The sequence below is a fragment of the Vidua macroura genome, chromosome 6 (genome assembly GCF_024509145.1).
Source record: "Vidua macroura isolate BioBank_ID:100142 chromosome 6, ASM2450914v1, whole genome shotgun sequence".
Classification (NCBI taxonomy): domain Eukaryota; kingdom Metazoa; phylum Chordata; class Aves; order Passeriformes; family Viduidae; genus Vidua; species Vidua macroura.
The window spans coordinates 61,085,142-61,108,219 of NC_071576.1; the positions used below are offsets into that span (position 1 = coordinate 61,085,142).

A 23,078-nucleotide genomic window follows, 5' to 3' on the forward strand; every position below is an offset into this window, starting at 1 on the left:
CAGATCCATGGCATGCTTTTCACCTGCTGGTGTGGCACCCAGCCTGTGAGCTGTGCTCTCTGTCCCTCACCTGCACCTCCGTGCAGGCTGCCACGGTGCACCTTTGTACTTGCACAAAGTCAGAGCTGCTTGCACCTTCTGCCACTTAACAGCAGGAACTCTCCTTGCATGTTCATTACAGAGCCTTCTAGTAAAAGCAGTACAACTGAGATGTGTCTCTACTGCAAAAGATGGGGAAAACCTAGCTTACAGGATAGAATAATTGTAAAGCATTGCTGGCTTTCAGTTCTGTAATTGATTCTGCAATTGCACTTAGGACTTACTAGATCACTTTAAATTTATGGCTAAAATATGTGAGAAATAAAGCCTCTAGCAAAAAATGATTTATTTAAAAGTGCTACCTATACTTGTATTTTCCATAAAACTTCGTGAATTTCAGCTGCAATGTAATCTTCCTTTCTTCTTTTGTACTGTTCTATGATTTTGTCCAGAACAGTTAACCACCAGTCTGTGATAATTCTGTGTGTGATAACCGAAATTCCAGTTTTGTGAAGAAAAGTTAAACAGACCAAACTTAGTTGTTAGATAAAACTATGACCATTCTGAATGCTTGGTTCACCACTATGGCATCATGGAGAATTCTTGATGCTATCTGTGAGCAGCATTCATAACCTCTGCTATTTGTCTGAGTAAACGTCAGAGTGCTCAAGGAGAGAGCGATATTAACCAGACTACCTTGCACCAGGATGGGAGGGGAGGGGGAGAGCAGGGCACAATATTTATGGCTCCAGGAACTATAAGTTGTAATTTAATGAGATCAAAGCGTTTGCTGTTTATTTGCTGCACTAGGAGCTCTGAATAAACTGGTTACAAAACAGATACCAAAAAAAAAAAAAAAAAAAAAGTTAAAAAAAAAAATCCGCAGGATATTTAAAAGAGGATAAAGACTATAAAATCAAAGGCATCATGTTGTAGAGCCTTCTAATATAAAATTAATTTAGCATTCTCTTGAGATTAAGTAATTAATGTTTCAGGAAAAGCAAAGATCCTCCAAATTTATAGCCAGTTCCTGTTATTACCAGATAATGGCTGTTCTCCTTTTTTTTCCTCCTCATTCCCAAGAATGTACACCGTAGTTACAATAATAATTCCTATTTTATATATGGGTAAAGAACCCATAAGACCCATTGGTTTTACCAAAACCAACTCGATGTCCATTTTTGTTATATCTCTTGGAAGAGAAAATAATAAAATACTTAAGTAAATACTTCAAACATAGTAAAATTGGCACAATAACATTTTACCTGTGAAAATAAACTTTTAGTCACATGTCACAAGTTTGAAGTTTAGTAAGTCAGTCTTACACATTTCAGTACCTGTAATTTATTCTGTTGTTTCCATACATTATTTCAAAGTAGGGCATGGCCAGGATAGTTTAAAAGATTTGTCTCTGTTTTGAATTGCAATGCCTATACTGGATGAACTATTTATATGTATTTCCTGTGTTAAGGAACTGAAGAAAGTAACTACAGACTTGATAAGGTCCAAGGTCACCTCTCAGTACAGGGTGGGAGAAGAAAACATCAATCTTGCAGTGAAGGAAAAACAGTTTCAAGAACTGCAACAGAAAATCAGAATGGTATTTTGGATTTTGAACAAATTAAAGTTTCGGTGACTATTTTTTTGAATTATTTGAATATTGCTTCATTCAAGAAACCTCCTGGCAATGATCTTGGATGGATACTGATTAGTGATTCCTTTCTACTGTATTGCATATGCAATATAATTAAACTATTTCCACTATAACCTTTTCTAGGGATATAAATGTGCTGTGAATATCAGTATAATTTCTTAGTTAAACAAATGGGTGAGAAGACATTAAAAAATATTTCCATTTCTTTAAGTAACCGCATGATGATTCACTATATCACATTAATACAATATTGTTAATGAAAATAGACAGTAATTTAAATGTCTTTTACTGTTCTTCATGCTCTTTTTCTTTTTTGAAGGAGACAGCAGTCAGTAAAAAAGTTCAAGAAGAAAATACTCACATTAAAGAAGAAAAGCTGGTGAGTTGTTAATACAGCTTTACTATTTAAAAATCACTTAAGAATGTAGGTGCTGTATTTCATACTTAGGTTTCTTATTATACTAAGCTACAAAAATAGTTAATTTCACTTGTTTACACTTCAGAAATATTTTAATACTGGCCTAAATGGTATCTTACTGCTCAGTTTTTAGAAAAAGTATTGCCAGAACAAAGTCCATTATTTCACACTTTATTCCAAGTCTTGCATTTTGTCTTTGAATTCAGATGGGAGAAATTTGGTATTCCCATGAAACACCTGGCTACATTGGGTTCAGTATAAATAAGCAGGAAGGCTGGCATAAAATGCTCTTCTGCTTTCTGGTTGCCAACAGTTTATTGTAACATTGCTGGTACTGAAACCAGGTAAAATGGCAATAATGTGCCAATGGTACACGAAGGAAATGATGTTCCATTTAGACTATTAAGCAACACCTTTACATCTCTGATCAGAGTTAGGACTGTCTTTTGCTAACTCAGATATATTCCAGGAAAAATCCTTTTTAAAAAAAGGCTATGGAGTCAAGCATCAAAAAAAAATTTCTTCCCTGCACTAACAACATAAGGCACTGCTTTGCAGAACATTAACCATGAAAGGGGTGATTGGTTTTTTTCCTTTTCTTGAACAGTTGCAGAACTTTCACTCTGCAGTTCACAAAAGGGAACAGGTCAGAGAAGTGTATCATTCTTGGTGCCAGGGAGGGACAAAATCAGAGTTTGCTGGCATGGCCATAGAGCACTCATCCAGCAGCACTCTTCCAATTTATAAAAGTCTGCTTGCATTTTGAGCTTGCTTTTAAAAAATACTTGCCAATAAAAACATGGAGAAAAGTGAGAGACTTACTCAGGCCTCATTAGTCTCACAGTCCTGAATGCACTAAAGGGATTTCTGTGGAGATGAATGGAGCATAATTTGTGGAGCATATTTGCTGTGTTATCTAAGAGAAGGATTCTGGTTTGCATCTCTCTCTTGTTCTGTGTGAATTGCTAGGCTTTGTTTGGTAGGTTAGTTTGAACACATGGAGGGGTTTGGTGCAGTCTGGAGAGGGCTCTAATGTAGAGATGAGCTTCATGTTTCCCCCAAGTGCTTGGGTTTGAAGACATGGATTTCTGTGCTGTGGAGCACTCATAATTCACCTTGATTAACTGAAATGTTGGCTTTAGTGATTCTTGGGCTTAGGCTAGAAATACCATCTACATTACAGCTGATTTGTACTAAACTGTTTGAGAGAAGCAGTCTGGTCTATTTGAGAGAAAACTGTCCTAGATTTAAAAGATGTGGCCAACTCTGCTACTGGCCTGTTGGATGACACTGGCCAAGCCATTCCACAGCTCTGCAGTTCAGTCCTCTGGATGTAAAATTGAACTAAAAATAAATTAACCTTCAGTGAAAAAATTATTATTTATACATGCATGAAAAGGAATGAGAGTACACTGAAATATTGATTTTATTTTTATTAGATAGCTGTATCTTTGTATCCAGTAGAACCAAAACTAGAATAATTTGAAAAGACTTTGCAAGTACGTCAAAGTACTTTGTTTTAATAATATATTCCTCTCTCATTATATTTTGAAGCAACTGAGCACATCTAAGATTCCTTTCTGCCTGAAACTCAGGGTTTTTTCTGTGCATATCTTCTTTTAGTAACTGCTGTAAATGGTCTTGAGGGGGTGATGATTGGCTTGTCTGGGTCGTTCACTCTGTCTTTCAAACTTTGGAAATGTGTTTTGTAGAGTTCAATAAAAAATGGCTCAGTTTCCAGCAGACTGCAACACATTTCATGGCAGCAATCATGGCACCTTCATCAACTCAAATCAGCTCCCTTTGGGTGTCTCTTTTTTTTACAACTTCCCCTTCATGAAGTAGCAATACAGTTTTGAGGAGGGTCCCACCAAATTTCAGACCCTGACATGATATAGGCAAAGGTAATGGGTGGTAGTTCACATGTATTAGGATTTAATTCAGGAGATACAGAATAATTTCTTGTTAGGGTGATCCATTTATGGAATAATTACTTTTGGATTTTCTATATTTTTCATGGTAAGATAAATTTATTCTGTTTGTCCTGAATAGAAATCACAGTGGGGTTGGATTAGATATATTTTATCCAGATTTGCACGGAAGAATGTATAAAGATTGAGAGGATTTAATTTTAATTATAGGAAAATTCTCTGAAAAAGAATGTTATAATAGTTTATAGTAATGTTAACTTCTCCAAGGTAAAAGGTCAGAAAAATGGGGGTTGTTCTGATTTCTCCCTACAAGTTTTCCCTAATGTTGAGGTTGGAGTACCTTTTCTTACACACATGATTTTGTAAACACTGACAGAATTAAAAAAAAAAAATACTATAAAAGACATAAATTATCTAATGTTTAAACTCCAGAAACAAAATCTTGCTCAATATATTCTATTCTGTTTGTATTACTAAGGAAATTCTCAGCTCTCTACAGTGCATGCAGGAGCTGCTTCAACGAATAACCCAAACGAATGTTAGAATGGAAAGTGAATTAAATGCACTGAAAGAAGACTATCAGGTCAGATTTTTCTTGATTAGACAAGCTGTTATTATCTGTTATGTATTTTTTAAGTCCAGGGCTGTTAAAGACATCTGTGTGCCTTTCAGAACTTTTGACCTCACTTCCATTGCTCCCTCAGCTCCTTAACTGTCAGCACAAACCTTGAAGCACAGGCTGTGCTTTCCCTCTTCTCTCCCTAAAGTAAATCATGGTTGCCATTCTTAGCAGCCATTTCTAGGGGGCAAAACCAGAACAGGGTTGCTTTCAAATACTGAAATAAAATGATTTTATGACTTCTGTTTCTTGTAATTTTCATATAGGTACACATTTCTGGGCAACATTTCAAATTTCAGATCTTCATTCATAGCTGGACCTTGTCCTTGTTTTACTAAAGCAGAGAGCCTTTTCTTTAGCCCTTTCTTGCTGTGTTTTCTGGCATCATATTTATGCTAGAGGTGGGAAGTAGTCACGCTGGAGAGTGTGGAGTTACAGCACTCCTCAGCTCCCCTTTGTCTTAGTTTAGGGCAAATTTCGGGGGGAAACTTTTGAAGTGGTCCCTTTAGAAGCAACTTTAAGCAGCCTCTCCTCCTACCAGTTTAGGAGACGTAAGTTTCCTGTGAGAAAAGTGGAAAAAAATTGTTTATTTAACAAGCAAAGTACTCACAAACAGGAAAAATGAATAATATTAAACAGTGAAACTTCTCATTGTTTGAAGAGATGGCAAATTCAGAAAGTCTTTCTGTAGCTCAGAGTCCTTTTTGTGGGTGTATCTTCAGTTTTTTCTCAGTGTCTCTGTGGCCAGGTCTGGTGTGTGCAGTGTAGCTTGGGGTGCCCCAGATGATAGTCCTGGTGTTACTGGACTGAACAATAGCTGAACAGTTCCAAAAAACTTCTGCCTCAGCTAACTCAACAAACCCAACTAATTAAAAGCAAAGGAGAGTTCTGTTCTGCTGTCCGTGCTGCAGGCAACAAGTGGGTACTGATTCTTTGCTTCTTTTTTTTGCTAAGGTCAGGATTAAATGTGTGAGAAGGTATTTCTTGTTGGGACTCAGATGTTTATTAATTCTTATTCTACAGTCTCACAAACCCTGAGTTCTACAGCGCTTCACTCTAACAAACTAAAAATGGAGCCCCATCTCCCTCTCTATGAGGCATTTTAAGGATAAACTGTCCAATTAAGAAATGACACCTAAATTGTTTTTACTTTTAACCCAATAACCAACCACCCGTGCCCACAATGTGGACTTTTTTATCCAATTACACAAAACCACCCAAACCCACAGAGAAGAAGGTGAAGAAGAAGGAGCAGCCACTGCCCTAAAAACTCCATCTTGCCTTATATGTATTACTATAGTCTAAAACCTTAAACTTGTAGGTTTCCCACCCTGTGATGTTACACACTTCTATTCAAACTCCACCCCCAAAATCCCAGTTCTGTCATTCCATTTTGGAAGCTTCTCCACAGCCTCAGGTCAAATGGAGTGTTCTCCTGGGGGTCAGTGCCTGGCAGCACAGAAAGACTGAAATTCTCAGTAAGCAGGGTTCCAAGTGGGTGAGAAGGATGCAGGGGAGCAAGTGCAGTTTCTGCAAACAGCCTGCACGCTGCTTCTCTCCCCCTTCACTCTCAGAACCAGTCTTAAAGGTGCAGAACTTAATATCCAGCATAAACAGAACAGATGACTGGGGATACAAGCATCATGAAGTCACTCTAGGACACTCTTTCAGCCTGTAAAAGCAGCTCAGAGCAGTTCAGATTCCACATTTCAATAGCAGTTAGTGCACTGAAGAGTAAGGTCATATCCATTCCCATCAGAGGTCTCATGCAGAGTTCAGATACAACCACTGACTGGACTATTAAAATTTATTATCCACTGTTTGCCCAGACATAACCACAACTGTTGCACTCTTTGAAGCCAAGGTTTTGAACTAGGAGTTCAGTTAATTTCAAATTGAACTTCCAGTGTGGATGTATACTTTTGTTTCTAAATAAATGCTGCTATGCTAATTTGAAATTATTCACCTTCCCTAAGACTTTACTCTTAACAGGTGTAAGTAGTTTGCCTTCTGCCACAATATAAACATAGGACTTCTGTATTTTGATGAAACAAGTAAGGTTGAAGGTGAGCTATGTTCTCTATCAAAGTGGCTAAAATCTCCCTAGGAATTAAAGCATCTGCAACATTTTTACAAAGATTAACTGAGAAAGCCTTTGGCTCTAAAATTGCCTAAGGTAGCATGATTTTCTGTAGCTTCTCTTATTTGTATATTGGGTCCAGTGAAACAGCTGGATTACTTGCTATTCATACAGTCCTGTTTTTTGTTAAAATAAGAAGGTAATGTGCTTTTTATTTTTATTTTTTAAGATAATTAAAATTGCTTTGTAGATTAAAACAGAGGCTGGAGATAATATATAACCTACTGATGATGACTTTCATAATACAGGAACCCTTTAGTCCTTTGTGTCAGAACTATTGAATAGCAAGTGTATTTTAAAGTGCTTTTTTTCTGATAGCATTTCTGAGCTATTGTTTCCCCTCTCAGATAAAGTTTATAGTATGCCTTAAAGCTCCAGCTAAAACAGTAAATGGTATCTGTGAATCTTCTCTTTGAAGACTGCACATAAATGTCTACAAGTATGGCTTGTTTTCTTCTTATTAAGGTATGAATGGAGGAAAAGTCTCTGTTTTGCAGCCTGGGAAGGCCGAAAATTGATTTCTGGTTGCAATTATGCTGGTTCTGGTGAGAGCCTGCTCTGATTTGGGTCTGTTCATATCAGACATTGGGAAGGTATTACTGTTTTTGATTGTTCTAACTACAGCACAAACCACTGCTGGTCATAAAAGCTTCAGTGCTGTCCTCAAAGGTAACTTCAGGCATAAATACTTCAGATGAAATGGGTGTTCCAAGGCATGGATAGCCAATAAGAGGCTCTTGGTTCAACCTTCATTACTTAAACTGATGTAAATAAACCTTTTTTTTCAGTTTGATACAATTTCCATGATATTCCAGGAAATGAGACAATGTTAGCTTCTTATTTTGCATTTTTTTGTATTTTTTAAAACATCAAGTTGAACTTATAAAATAGGGAGATTAATATATAACTTTTCAAAAAAAAAAAATCTTGAACAGATGACAGAATACTTGAGAATGCAAGGAATTCAGGTATTCCCCTGTCTGTATTACTGGTTTTAACATGTGATCAGTTCCATACATCTGCTACTTCTGAGATTTTGCCCTAAGAGCTATGCTGTGAATAACTATAATCATCCATCACCAAGGAGGTTGCATTTCAGGAGCAAGTAAAAGCATCCTTGGAGTTAAGAGCAGGTTCATCAAAGAGAGGAGGTCTTGCACTCCTGGTTTATACAACTGCATGAAAGAGGCAATATCAGAGTGGGATTATTCAGACAATGCACTGCTGAATTGTCCCATTTTTGGAAATACATAATCTGTCAAAGAAGATCCATTATATTCTTATGCACAACTTTTCCCATGTATACAAAAGTGCAGGGTGGTTTGAATTTTCCTAGTACCTGTAAAATATAATTTTTTTAATAGTGTAGCTAAATTAACGTAGACATTTTAAAATTGGCGCTAAGTGACTCAAAAAGTGGACTCATTTTTGGTTAAAAGATTGAGTAAAAAGGAATTTGAGTATTGCCTCCATAACATTTTTCAAGTGGACTTTCAAAGATGCTCAGCAGAATCATAAATATGTAGCTGGTCATGCAGCTCATGCACTAAAGTTATGCTTACATTATCAAATATATTTGTGTCATCTATATGGCAGGTAGTGGAATACAGTGACTCATATCTTCCATATTGTTTGCTATAAAAATATGATAGGATAAATTCCAAGAGTACCTGATACCTGTGTGAAGTTGCTGCTGATTTGCACAAGACTCCTTTAATTTAGCATAGGAAAGCTGAAAGAGTTAACCCAAAACTGTTGCAAGTACAGTTATGGTGGTATAAAATTTAATATTACTGTTATTTCAATGCAGTCCTATTTCAGTGACCTAATAAAAATAAATTAAAGCATAATCAGATACATACTTCATGTTGCAGTAGATATGTTTTAGAATGTAAAGATTGTATAGTTTATAAGAAGTTAATAAACAATTTAGGACAGAAAAACTGATTATAAAAATATTTTTTTTCCTGTCAGTATACAGTAGTTTTTTCTTTAAGTACAGTGGCCCTGGATTATGCTACATTTCATATCTCTCATCTCTGGACTTTATATTACTTTTTCAGCACATTAAAACTTACGCAGTGAAACTGAATAATGGCAAGTGTTTTTATACCCTTTTATAGCCATTTCTTTTTTCATAACCTCCCCCTGTTTCCTGTTAGCTAAACTATAAGCACCTTTCTGTTAATTTATGAAAATTATTGTTGAGATAGCACATTATCACTGATCTGTATGGCACTTGCAGCATGTTGGAAGCAAAGGTCCAAGCAACATAAAACACATCAAAATTCATTAATGTGGTATTGATTATTTTTTGGATAATTAATTTTATTGCAGGCCCTTGAAAGAGATAATGAGCTGCAAAGGGAGAAGGCAAAGGAAAATGAAGAAAAGTTCCTTAATCTTCAGAATGAGCATGAGAAGGCACTAAGAACTTGGAAAAATGATGTAGGTTTATTAAATTAAATGCTTTAGTATGAAAAGTTTTTTGGAATAGTTGTCAAGCATTTCAGGTAATCCTTAAAAGCCAAGAAAATATCACAGAAATAATGCAATAAAAACAACTCATTTCTTCTCCAGTAATACAGACACTTCTAGAAATGAATATTTTTTTCAAGGTAGATTTAGGTTGACTTCTGTGCTCTAAAAGGTCAGTGCTCTTCCTGCAGTTCTGATTTGAAAGGAATTCTTCAGTGTGGACTGAGGGTGAAAGGGGGTAAGAAAAGGTGTGTGTCTGCTATGTCCCCCATGTGAATTCACCTCTGTGGATACCTAAACAATAGTTTGTCTTCTGTATTTGACATTCTTTCTATTGCCTCATTACTTTTAAAGAATACTTCAGTAATTATTTAATCCAAAACAATTAGCAAAATATTGTAGCTGTAAAAATTGTCTGCAGTAATAAATGCATGTTTAGATATAGGAAAGATTAATACCACTTCAATAAGACAAGATCTGCTTAATGTGTGGAAACCAGACTGTTAGCAGCATTTGTTTAATAGTCTGTCTTCTTTATTCCTGTGTGCTTGGCATTTGCTGCCAGAAAGGTTTTGATTTTGGTAGATAGATTTCCAGGGAAGCTGTGGGGAAATAATGCAAAGTTGTCCTTGTAATCCTGTTGTCTAAGGCTCACTCCTTTGAGTGCAGCCACTATGGGGATGACTGCAACCATGAGACCACAAAATAGCTGAGCTGTTCTGATGCTCAGTTCCCTGAGAAGATTTGATTTCCCTGATTCCTTGGAGAATTTTATACCACAGTTTCCTCTATAGACATGGGAATTTGCCCTGCTTAATTCTCAGGAACATTTGCATCTGTTCTGTAGAAGATAATTGTTATTCCTTTTCATATTTCTGCTGTGGCTAACTAGAAATTTTGTCTCCTAAAGTAAATCATCAAGGATAAAACTAACACTGGTCTGGAAATCTTTCTAAATTAAGTGAAGATATTTCTGTAAAATTGCCCTTAGATTCTTTTTACAGGTTGTAGTTTGGACTATTCTGTTAGTTCTAAATACAAACATTTAATTGTTACATATTTTCTGAGGGAGCATTGGATACTTGAAGCTATTTACAGAAGTAAAGGGCTAAAGAAATTATTTGCTGTTGTGGTTTCTTGACAATGTAGGTAAAGAATGAATTTTGAATATTACATTTATCTTTGAGCCAAAAAGGAAGAAAGCTACAAATACAAATCTCACTTTTTTGGAGCACTGCTACTAGCAGTAAATGGTGAAAAAAAAAATCCCAAACCAGTTAATAAAAGCTATAATCTGTAATGGAAATGTGGTTAAAATTTTGGTTTGAATGAAAGAGATCAATTACTTTGTACAAAGAAATTCCTTAGCATAGTTTCTTTTAAGGATGTGGTTTCATTTGCTGAGCTGTTCATACCTTTGAAAAACGCTGGTTTACCTATTTGAACATGCAGTAAAGTGTTGGTGTGCTCTGCAATTATTACAGGAGGAAAACATGAGAAGAGAAATACACACTATTAAAAATGAGCTGAATTCCCTTAAAGGACTTCATAGACATCTTGAAGGTTATCATCCTCCTCCAGGAAATCAGCATTCTGAGCAAGTGGAAAATCTGCAGGTAAGTGTCTTTACTAGCTGCAGTGTGTCTTGTAAAAATGCCAGAGAGCTAAAGATATGACAGTTTTCCTAATCTTGTCTGTCATGTCCACCGATCCTCCTTTGACATGGCTTAACCTAAAAATTTATGTGACAATGGCCCTAAGTATCCTTGAAACTTCCTGTACCCACAGAAAGTTCTCCTTTTATCAAGACAGAAACCTGAGATAGTACTTCATTAATAAATTTTTTGCCTAACAGACAGCAGTTAACTTAAGCCACCTATCTTTACTAAACCCTACATCACAGACATATTTTCCATGGGTATGTCTCAAATACTGGGGCAGATCCAATTGACTTCATATGGGTGTAAGTTCCCTGGAGGTGTGGAAGCAGGTCCACTTCTACTCAGAGGAACTAATTTCAGCTTCTCTAAAATCTGTAACATGGGACAGATCAGGAGGTTGTTTTTATCAATACACAGCTTATCTAAGTGCTTCAGTTTTAGTTTAAGAAACACCAACCTTTACGTCACATGTTTAGGAGTCACCAGGTGGTGAATGCAGGGGGTAAAAGACTTTTATGCAGTGCAGGCTGAACTAGAATTGAGCTTGGATTGTTGGGTGAACCAAACCCATGTTCAGCTCTAGGTGCAGGGCACATATGGGAGGTCAACAAGTGGTTAAGCACACAAAGATGGGCTTTTGGAACAAAAGGAAGAACACATAGCAGCTCTGTTCTATCCCATGATCCCTGCAGCGATACACAGAGCTATAACAGATCTCTCTGTTTTATTCCCTGCAGCTCTGTGTTATCCCATGATCAAACTGGATTGCAAATTTGTATTCCAGTCTTCTGTAAGATTGAAAAAATTGGGCAGAGTCAGAAGCCATAAGAAACTTCTCTGTTTCTGCTGTTCTGTTGAGTATTTTCCATTAACTTTTACAAACAAGTAATGATCTATCCTTCCAAGAATGGAAAACTCATTTTTCATGTATACAGTCTTGTTTGTATTGTTAAGAAAATAGGAAGACGTTAGGACTGTAAAGACAAGTAACTATTTTAGAACTAGTCCATGAATTGTCAGTAAAATGACAAGCAGTAAAAATATTTTAGGATTTGAAAGAATGTAAAATCAATTTCTTTTTGATGCATGTACATATGTATGTTTATAGCTCACACACAAACGTATACATGGCTGTGGTATGGGCTTAATAATGTGAGGGAAATTAGATTTGAAATGATTACTCACTGTGCCAAAGCTGAGCTCTGCAAGGAATAATGCAAATTGTGTATCTTAAAAATCACTGTTTCCTTGAATGGAAATGGAATATCGATTTTGTTTAGGTTGCAGAATCAAAGTGATTAGGCATTCATGATAAACAGTACTGGTGCTTACTAAGATAACCCCACGGGTTTGAAAGCAGAAAAGCTTAAAGCATATGCTCATAAATGCAAAAGAAGTCAGATGTCTTCCAAATATACATCTTACACTATCTTATGGCAAATTGCCACAGCACTTTGTGTTGTACAGTCATTAGATTTTCAAAGCTAGGCAGGCTGGACTGAGTGGAACACTGCCAAGAAACTGAAGCTGCAGCAGATCATATTGGTTATTCTGATTTGTGGAATTTCACCTTGTATCACTAATGAGTCAGCATCTAGTGACACATAAAAGGAAAAGGTGTTGGCTAGGATTTAGATCTTGACTGTGGTTCCAAGTGTTCTAAGGAAATATGCTTATACTTATTTTTACACCCAAGCAATCTGAAATCCCTGTTGTTATTTGTGGGGTATGAAATTCAGAATGTACTTAAACTTCTTCACACTGATCACCTCTGGAACAGTAATTAAACAAAAGACATTTTTAAAGTAAAGGTACAATGTCAGACCTCATTACAGGACTTGGATTGCAATTTAGTTTAACCATACCATGCTTCACATTCAGTTTGATAGAGTTTATAATTCAGCTGTGCACCAGTAGAGAATAGGGTTACACCCAGCAATGGCTTGCTCTAATTCTTTTCTGGATGTATGTACAGGGAGATCTGATTTTCAGAAGGGTTTGAATTTCATATTGTGAAATAGTTGAGGGAAAGGATATTTAGGGATATATGTGCTTCTTAGTTAGATTTTACTAAATCACAGGCAAAAAAATTAAAATCCAAGTTTAAAAGTTTTGTTATTTAGGTATTTTAGTTTGCCCATCTTGGACCCATTTTTTTAAGGGCTGAACAGCCATTTGAATTTATTGAAAAGTAGGTTTCTTCAACCCATCTGAAAACCTGGAAAGGAAACATGAAACCTTTCTGCCTTTCTATGAACACTTTGTCCTGTTTGTTTCAGATGCAGTCACCAGCTCAGCCCACACCAACAAACGGGGTAAGTTCCACTGCAGTGGCTGTCTTATTAATGTACAAAAGAGTAATGCACACAGTTATAGAGTGGTGTTTCTGTCTGAAGAAAGAGCTCCTAGAAACAGGAGATTGTAAGATAATTACAGATTTCATGAAAGGAAAAGGAAATTTCTACTATTTGTATTCAAAACGCTTGAAAATGTGATGCCAGGGCTATATAGAGCAAAGAAGCAAAATTAATTAAATACCTAGAAAAGAAAAAGATACAATATATACAATTTCCAGCTGTGACAGGGAAAAGAATGATAAAACATGAGGAAAAGAGAAAGAGATTCAACTGAAACTTCAAATTGAGGATGGAGGAAAATGATTTTAGGACCCTCCTCTATTTACCATGACTCCTCCCTCCCCCAAACCAGCAAGGCAGGGAGCATCAGGATGTTCCTGTGACCTGTAGGAAACTGTTCCTGGCAGATTTGTGTTCTACATCCCCTACTCTGCCAGCACTGCAACTGCCCCATTTTTTAGCAGCGCTGTCTTCGTGCCTCCCTCTACTCTGCAATATTCTCTGTCCTCCCCACACACCAGTGCCCAAGCACAACCCTTGTAACTCCCTCCCACATCCCAGCCTTCCTTCTGCAACACCTCCAGTCACCCAAGTATCTTCAGCTTTTTCCCACATCTTTTATGGACTAAGCTCCCTCCCACATCTGCCTACTTTTATATCCTATCTTTAGGGCAAGAGCCAGCACGTGCTCCTGTCTTCAGCTGCCAGACAGTTGATGATGATAAAGGATGCATCTCCTTTTGCTTTTATTTTGGTGGGATTTTATTATCTTCACTATTCAGGCCCTAGTTTCCACAGAACTTCACTGACTGCAGCTTTCTAAGCTGAACACAAATACAGATGCAGTAGTAGACCAGTGATTTAGACTTTAAGTAGACAAATCTTTCAGGCTTCTATTCTTGTTGAATTTGACTCAAATTCAAGTTAAAAAGCTATTTAGGAGGGAATTAGGAACTAAATGTCAGGGACTGTAAATTCAGAAGCCTTATTTGCCTGTGAAATAAAGTTAAAAGTCCTTTATATGTGCATGTGTTGTGTGTTGTTTATGTGTTTGGGTGTAAGCAGCAATGATGCAGGATTTTTGCACATGGAATTACTGAGCAGGTCACTGAGTGGGCCAACAGAGAGAGGGAGGGATCCAGTCACCACAGGTACAACACAAATTCCTTCCCCTGAGGAATTCTGAAATGTCAAATGTATAACTTTGTGGACTGTAATATAGCAGGGCCTGATTTCTTTCCTACTCTTCTAGGGTATGAGTCTGCTTTTTTCTTTTCCTCTGTTTACATTTAGTTTTTATGCTTCAGGTCTTTGTTTTCCACCAGAATTGTAAAATTAATTTTAAATCTCAGTCCTGAACTTTTTGCCTAATCAGTGACTATAGTAAATTGCTAAAATACCTATAATCTTTTGTTCCTTCCTATGCTAGAGTGGTCAAGAACACTCAAAAGACAGTGAAATACAGGTTATTCAGCAAGAGCATGAGTTTATGCAGTCTGTAATAAGAAAATATGGTAACTGTGGAAATGAAGAAGAAACTGAAGTAAAAAACACAAGGGACCAGTCTTCAAGCATTGAGGAATTAAAGATAGAACAAAGTAATAACCTTCCATGGATAATAGAGATAAGTAGTATTGTTAAGAAAGGAAAAATTATTTCAGATACAGTATATGGCAAGAGAGGGCTTAAATCCTGAATTAAATGGTCATATCTAAAATCCACAGAACATTAATATATTCTCTGCTCTCTTTATAAGTATAGTATAGTAAGTATATAAGTATAGTATAAGTTTATAAATATTTTGCAAGTTACCATAGTGCAATACTTACCTTCAGTAACTTTTTGACAGTCTTGTGTGTGTAATATAAGATATCACTATTTATATCAATCCTGAATCCATCTCTTTGGAAATTCTAAACTGTAAAAATAAAGCATCACATAACCTCTGTGTCAGTCACTAACTAGAGAACACCCTCACTCTACAGGGTCACAAGTTCTTGAGAACAGTTTTAAGGATGAAATTAATGTTGCTAGCCCTTGTGAAGTAAAGCAAAGGGAGGCTTCTCCCAGGAACACCCTCTGCACAGATACTGATTTAATTACCCAAGGACACACCTCGGAAATGCGTGTCAGTGGGTGCAGAGAGGCAGAAGATGCAGGAACAGCACACAGAAGGTTACCAGATGAAAACAGTGCAGATGCAGATCAAAAGCCACGGGACAGCACTGAGCCTTTGGCAGCACACCACACACAAACAAGGAAGGACTTTATGGGTGGCACTGAGACTGTAGGTGCTGACAGGAAAAACAGAAGTCAGGAGACTGACACGAGCAAGGAAGAATTGTGCAATAGAGCAGATGAATCAACTTGTGCCAAGGCCGATGCAAACTCAGACACCAGACAGGACAACAAAAGTGTCCTCACACCTGAAGCACCCAAACCCGAGTCTGAAGCTGTTCTTTGCACTGAGAAGAGTGCTCTGCATGACAGAAGTACAGACAACCACCAAGCTAAGGAGTTAAGTTTTGGCATCCTACCTTATACTAAAGAGAATTCTCTAGCAGAATACCAAAAATGCAGCTTGCTGAATAGTGACAATTCTCTAGGCAGTGGATTACATAAAACAGAAAAAAACTTAAATCTGAGTGGTTTACATAGAGATAAACTTCCTCTGGAACAGACACACGTAGATGCTGAAGGCAGAAATGATGACAATGCCAGAAACATGAACAGCACTGCAGTTCTGGAAACTGATGCTCAACGTCCACCAACTGTTTGTTGTGATAACACAAGTGCTGATGATGCTGCTGCAAAAGAATGCAGAGATAGTAAGTCTCTCTTAGGCACTTTTAATTTATGCCTCCAAAAAACTGAGAGAGGAATAAGTGCAGATGACATGCACAGCAAGCAACCTGAACAAGGCAGTGCTGAACAAAGAGGGAATGCTACAAACACATGGACTTCCAATGCTGAAGCCAAATCTCCAGTAAAGGCTGATGGTCTCAAAATTGCTCATAAACCCCCCCCAGCAGATAGGGCACATACAGATAAACTAGTTCCACGTAAAAATGTTAACAATGGTACTCAGATACACTCCATCAAAACTGGACATTCCCTGGAGATTAATACTTCAACAAATAGCACATTGTTAAAAGAGAAAAAAGACTCGCTGAGTAGTACAGTTCCAGGAATGAAGTTTGCTGAGGGTCACCTGAAAGAATCATGCTCTTTACCCATGAGAACATCTGGAAATTTAGTAAACACAAGTGTAAGGTCATCCTTTGATCTTTCAACCTCAGATAAAAAAGCTGAGAAAACTCCACTATACTTGAATTTTTTAGCTCTCAGTTCTTGTTCAAGAGTAAATCAAATGAGAGGTCAAGCTACATGGACTTCAGCTTCCAAGGAGCCTTCCCTCTTGAAAGACAAACCACCACGCTTAGTGGAAAACACAAACATAATTTCAAACACACAGAGTCAAGATCTCAGTGAAAATGTGGACAGTGGAGAAACAGGACAAGGTAAGAAAATATAAGCATTAATGTTCTGAGCCATGTAATGCTTAGAAATATTATTAGAATGTGAAATGTCTATATTTTAGCTTAGTGTAGAAAAATGTAAACCTGACATTTTAGTTATATCATAAAAGATGAGATTGCTCTGTTTATGTTATAAATGCAACTAAACAGCTTTTGTTAGCTTATCAGTCACTTAGTTGATTAAATATTTTTTCCTCATATTTCCCTTTGTAAAATAACAGCAGTGCAATTACAAACTGAATTTTGGTAGGCATTTCTAACCCTAATGTAGAACATATTCTATCAGGGCTCTGCATGGATCTGAAAAGCATTAAGTAGCTTTTGCAAATTATTCAGTGTTCTCAATTTTAGGGTAGATTTCAAAATTAGGGTAGATTTTGAACCAGTATGGTTTGAATCAGTCTTACAGAAATTTACTTTTTATTTTATTGTACATCTCTAATTTAGATGGACCATTAAAACCATCTGAATGTTCTGAGTGTGTGAAAGGACTTAATATTCTGTCAGGCTCTGGAAAACACAGAGCTTGAGGTGCTCAAGGAGCATTTTAATCTACTATTGACACTTGGTTATTATTTGTTGAGCAATATTTTGCACATACAAAATAGTAAATATGAACTTTATTCCGTGGGTTTCTAAATCATTACTGAGATGTGGAAAAACTGTATTTTAAATTTGTTTTGCAATAAAATGAGTTGGTAGATTACCCCAAAACTGAAGCCCTGGGTGTTTTCCAGAGAGCAGGAAGCACAGGACAGGGTGTTTGTGTTTATAGAGTTTTTGTTGGTGCAATCTTTTCACCTTTGGCCCTTGAACATACCAAGAGCAGAGTGGACTCCCATCCTTAGTTTTGCAGCCAGTGGCAGACAGAAATCCAGCAGTCTGGATTCTTTACATTGCTCTGTTATGAATTTATAGGTAGTTTTGTTTCTGTCCGTGGTCTCCTGCCCATGGATATTTGTGTTCAGATGCACATTTTTGAAGTTCAGTTTCAGAAATGTCTTTGTGCCTAAAACAGCAGTAGTGATAGCAAGGTAGCAGAATCCTGATCTCAGATGGCACATTATTTCTTTTGATAATGTGAATTTTGGTATCTGTTTCAATAAAGTGAATGCCTAGTTACATGATGTTCTGCATGTATCTTTTCTGTAAGAACAGACAGAGCTATCTAAATTTCTTCCCTGTGAGCTCCTCCTCTTCTTGTCAGAAACTTTTCTGCATGCAAAGTACTGAAATTCCAAGTGACTCTGAGAGATTCATGCAAAGGAATTGGTAGGGAACTAACTCCAGTCCCTCAACTGAGTTATCTAGTGACCAGACCTTAAATTCCAGCAAACCTTCATGGTGAGGGTCTTGGTCTGTGTCCCAGATGTGCCTCATGCTGCCTCTTTGAGACAGATCTCTCCCTGAGCCTGCTGCCCTCTGGGAATGCTGCACCTCCTTGGGAGAGAGGAGAACGTCCCTGTGAGGGCTCCTACAGGCCACTGCAGCTCCCAGTGTTTGTTGTGCTTGGGGTTTGTGTCGTTCTGTCTGCAGATCTCTTCCCAAATGGCAAACCTGCAGTGGAATCCATGTGGACATTGGACCTACATTTTAAATCTTTTTTTTTTTGATTGACTGGAGCACAAACCATTTAGCCATGTGGGAGATCTAGAGGTGAAGAGAATTGGTGAAAGAGTTTAGTAAATATATCTGAAGGAATTCCTTCTCCTGCCTAAGCACAGTGCTATTTACTGTTCATACACTGGTTCCCAGAGAGCAGACACTCCACATCAGTAAATGAAGGAATTAACTGGGAATGGGAAAGATCTTCCTGACAGATGCTTAAAAAAGAAAATAAACACATAACCATTTTCCTTTTCCTCCCAAGAGAAAATGTCAGTATTCTGAAATAACTGTTACATAACCATGAGGTAACATGTATTTTCATAGCAAAACAAGATTTTCCTCTGGTAATGCAGTGATCCACAGGCATCTGTGCAGTGACAAACAGCTCCTGTTTGCATTGTGAGGAACTGTGAAAGCAGCCTTGTATTTTTAACAGAATTTACTGGTGCTGCACAAAGCCTCTGAAGGAGTGGAGGCTTATACCTGGCTGTGATTAATCTACTCACCTGCCTTTCCTACCTTTAGTAGATGGCTGACCACCTGAAACATCAGATAGAGCCATTAACACAAAGACCCCTTATTTAAATTGTTGATTATCTGAAAAGCTTTGTTTTCTTTTATTACAAGCCACCCTGGAATATCATGTTATAATGGCATTAATTATGCATTTTATTATTGTTGTCAGACAGTGAGTTTAAAGTAATAGCGTTTGAAAAAATATATTCAGTTAGAATATTTAGAATACATATACTTTCTACAAGTCACTTTTCTGTCATTAACTTAATATGTGAAAATGAGAGAAAACATTTTTAATCAAAGTAGAAATATACCTGATCTTTAGAGAAAAAATAGATGAAGCATGTGAAAGAAAAAAACGAAGGGTAAAAGCCTACAACAAAGATCCAGGGATTTAAAACAAAAATATTTGATTTTTGAAGATCAGAGGTACACCAGTTTAGTCATTCACAATTAGTGCCTGGAGACTAAATTGCAGTTGTTACCATTTCCTTTTTGTCAATCAGGTTCCAGCAGTTTGAGCAGAGCTGCCAACACTCTGAATACCTCCAGTATCCACCGAGAGCCCCAGGGAGAGCCTAGTGAAGAATGGAATGCTACAGCAAAGGCTTTTTACGATTCTTCTTTTCCCACAGAACATGTAAGTCAATTAAAAATATTGCAGACCAGACCTCAGTGAGCTAATTCCACAGATATTTGTACAACTGTACCCATCTGGATACTTTAAGGCTGAGTCAATCTCCGAAATTATATCAAAAGGGCAACAAGACACCATTTTTCACAATTAAGGTTGATAGAAAACAGCAGGAAAAAGTCACAGCATATGAATCAAACAGATGCTAACCAGTCTGTTTGGGAGGGGAGGAAGAGGCTAGTCTATTGTGTACCCTAATAAAAATCATCACCTACAGTAAAAGTAGAAGTTAAATAAAAAAAAATAAAAGGAAAATAGTAGTATGTAAAAGTATAAAAACATTGTTTCCTCTATTACTTGATAAACCATGTCATTTAAAAGAATCCATGGCAGAATAAAAATTCAGTACATCTGTGAATTAGAGCCTATCCATTTATCACACACTGTAGTTATGTGATGCCCTGTGTAATGTTATTTTGTAGGGTAGCATTACATAAACATGTAAAAAAACCTGTTGTTTCCCAAAGCCTCATCACTGCATTTTCAGATCTGTGTTAGACTCTGGAGCTTGAACGGCTCTAACTGCTCTATGAGGATTTGACTCAATGTTGAATGTATCACTCTAAAGTGATAAAGTAATTTACAGCTGCAGCTGACCTTTCCTTTTTAGAGGTATTTCTCAGGTAGTTAGGGCTGTCTCTGGATGAGGTGTACAGTGGTTTTAAGGGACAGGATTGGCTGACTTCAGCAGATAATCAGGTATTGATGCCATCAGCATCCACATTCCCTGAAATTCACAAGACTGATGTTTTAAATTACTCGACTTTGCTAGCCTGACGACACCGAGGTGGATTTTTCACCAAACACAGTGGTGGTATTTACTGTGTGTCTCTTGCTTTTTCTCAGGAGTTGAGTGAACTCCACTCTGTAACCTACAGCTGAAAAAAAGCTGTGTTTGTTTCATTATCTGGTTGTGGTTATGGCTGCTTTGTCACCTCCAAACTAAAACTCCTGCTGTGCTAGCTAAGAAAAAGCAGAGATGGACAAGAATGGTGCCTTGCTGGTTTCACCTCAGATTTTCCAAATCCTTAATCTACAAAATCTCAGCCTGCAATAATGCAGAGCACTCCCTCCTTTCCATGTTGGTGTCATTCTAATACCTTCTGTTCTCAACTTCTTGTCATTTTAATGACCAAGACAAACAAGCTGTTGGGAGATTAAAAATGGGCTTGACAGTCTTTTTTGCTTTCTACTTCATTTGCTTTGACTAACATGTATGATTGCAACTGGAGCAGACTTAAGCCTTCTACAATTTGGGTAATCTCAGTCAATCACAGTATAGTACTCTGAAAGGGGATAAAAATTAACAAATGCTACAGGTGCACTTGTAATTCTAGTAAAAATATTAAGAAGTGTTTTAAACATTAGTCTGTCCATGCTTAAGTACCACAGTAAGGATGAATAACACCTCCAGCTCAGTTTAAACGTGCAATTTTCAGGTTCAGCCCCACATGCTATTCCATAGAGATTTTGACTAGTGGCTTGCAGTGAAGTATGATCTGTTTGTTGCTGAGGCCTTGGGGAAAAACATGAGGGAATTAATAGGTTCAAACTTTTACTGCTCAAATGGAGAAGTTACATCCTCGCTGAAAGGGAGATGCCAGTCATTACTGACCTGAAGTGTCAGTACCTTCAGCTGCATGGCAGCAACAAATGTTGTTGCATTGTTACAAATGCAATGGTGAACAATTTGCATGAATTTTATTGTTCATATTTCAAACTTCAGGAAATGCTTGTATGCTAGTGAAGATAAGCTTTAGCACAAAATGAATGTGCTAAAATAAAGGTAGGCCTGATAAAGACATAGTGCCTTAGAGCTGGCTGGGGCACAGTTGCCTAATATTAAAAAATCGATTGAGCAGAAGGGGAAGGTCTCATCTTGTGATCCATGCAAGAGGAGTCCCCTAGCACAGGAGCAGAGTCTGAGAGGTCACCTTGCAGCTCCCCTGCAGCACTGGCTCTGTGCTGCACCTTGCTCAGGCTGGTGCTCTGCAAGAGTCCCCCAGTCCCAGATTACAGGTGGAGAACTCATCATTCAAATGCGAGGTTTTTGCTCATCAGGCAAAAAACCTGTTTCCCTACTGTGTTGCCATCTGTCTTTGATTTGGATAGATATGAAGTAGCTAACAGTAATATATCAAAGAGTAATTAAAACTATTATAAGAACAAAAAGATCTTTAACATAAAAAAGCCAACCTATTACAGACCGTGCATTACTGATGTTTGCTTTCTAATCCATACAGTGGAGATGGAGTTAATACTATAAAACCTCATGATTTTGGGTTTTGTTAATCAAATGCTTGCATAACAATAGAAATGTCAATTGCAACATTAAACTCTTTAATTAAGCTATTTATTTTGCTAATCTGCTTTCTAATACAAGCTTGTCTTTTTTAAATCACACTCTTGTACTAAGTCTTAAGTTTGGTTTATAAAAGTGTAATTGTCATTATCAAATTTTCTAAGTTAAATACAGTGCAAGCACTTAAAATTAAAAGTGTTTTGTCCAAGTGATTTATTTTCCTGTTAACATTTCCTCACTTGCTTAATGTTCAGCAGAATCCAACAGTCTGAACCTTTGTATGTGAATTATCAACTGCTAACATTTGTATTCTGCCAGGTTAAAGAAGGATTTGCTGCCTTACAGAACAAGCAGAAATCTTCTCACACGACTGTCACTCCAGCAAGAAGTGACAAAGCACTCAAAGGTGAGGACAGCTGCTCTCTTCGGACCTCTGTCATACAAAACCAAATAGGAGGAATTGAGAAATTACTGAATTTGGAGAGACTTCATTCAGCAAGAAAGAGAAAATATGAAGAAGGACAGTGAAGATGAGCACCAGGAGATAAGCACTCCTTAGGCAAAGACAGATCACTTACCTAACCAGATTTGTATATATGGTATATATGTGTAGTTTCATGTTTAATATAACATGTTAACAGTTATTCTGTTCCAAAATGTATACAATTCCTACTCCTAATGTTAATTCTGGTTCTGCAGTCAAAATCAAGTTACTATTGGCTTTGCCCAAAGTTAAAAAGTTGATAAGTTAATGTTTTTATATATGTTTGGTAAAATTAAATAATTTCTTAACTGTACCCTTCTCCTGCTCCTCAGTAGTTTTGGCTGAAATAGTTCAATTCACTTTCTCTGACAGACTGCTCACTCAGTTTTCAGGCAAAATCACCTCTGAACTCTTTCAGAATACAATGGGTTCTGCAAACATTTACAACTACTTCCAGCAGTTCTAAGTGGCAGAAGAACAGAACAATCTTCTGCTCACCTTTACTGCCAAATTATTTAAATCTGTCTGTTGTAGTTTCTGTATCAGTGAGGTCTCTCACAGTGAAGGATCAGGTATGATTACAGAGATAAGGCAGCAGATCTGGCTTCATGAAGCTTCACTTCTACTGGGTCACATTT

General features: G+C 37.2%; 1 protein-coding gene across 2 annotated transcripts in view; it reads left to right on the forward strand.

Moving 5' to 3' along the window:
• The window catches only part of CCDC73 (coiled-coil domain containing 73), a 62,831-nt gene that overhangs the window by 32,494 nt on the left and 7,259 nt on the right, over positions 1-23,078 (forward strand). The window contains exons 11-20 of one of the 2 annotated variants that reach the window (XM_053979177.1): positions 1,511-1,639; positions 2,013-2,072; positions 4,521-4,625; positions 9,139-9,249; positions 10,764-10,895; positions 13,220-13,255; positions 14,727-14,895; positions 15,283-16,818; positions 19,467-19,600; positions 22,275-22,362. In XM_053979177.1, coding sequence (XP_053835152.1) covers positions 1,511-1,639; positions 2,013-2,072; positions 4,521-4,625; positions 9,139-9,249; positions 10,764-10,895; positions 13,220-13,255; positions 14,727-14,895; positions 15,283-16,818; positions 19,467-19,600; positions 22,275-22,362 — 2,500 coding nt within the window. Of the gene's footprint in view, positions 1-1,510; positions 1,640-2,012; positions 2,073-4,520; positions 4,626-9,138; positions 9,250-10,763; positions 10,896-13,219; positions 13,256-14,726; positions 14,896-15,282; positions 16,819-19,466; positions 19,601-22,274; positions 22,754-23,078 lie in introns of those variants that run through there. The other variant, XM_053979176.1, reaches the window with a different exon arrangement.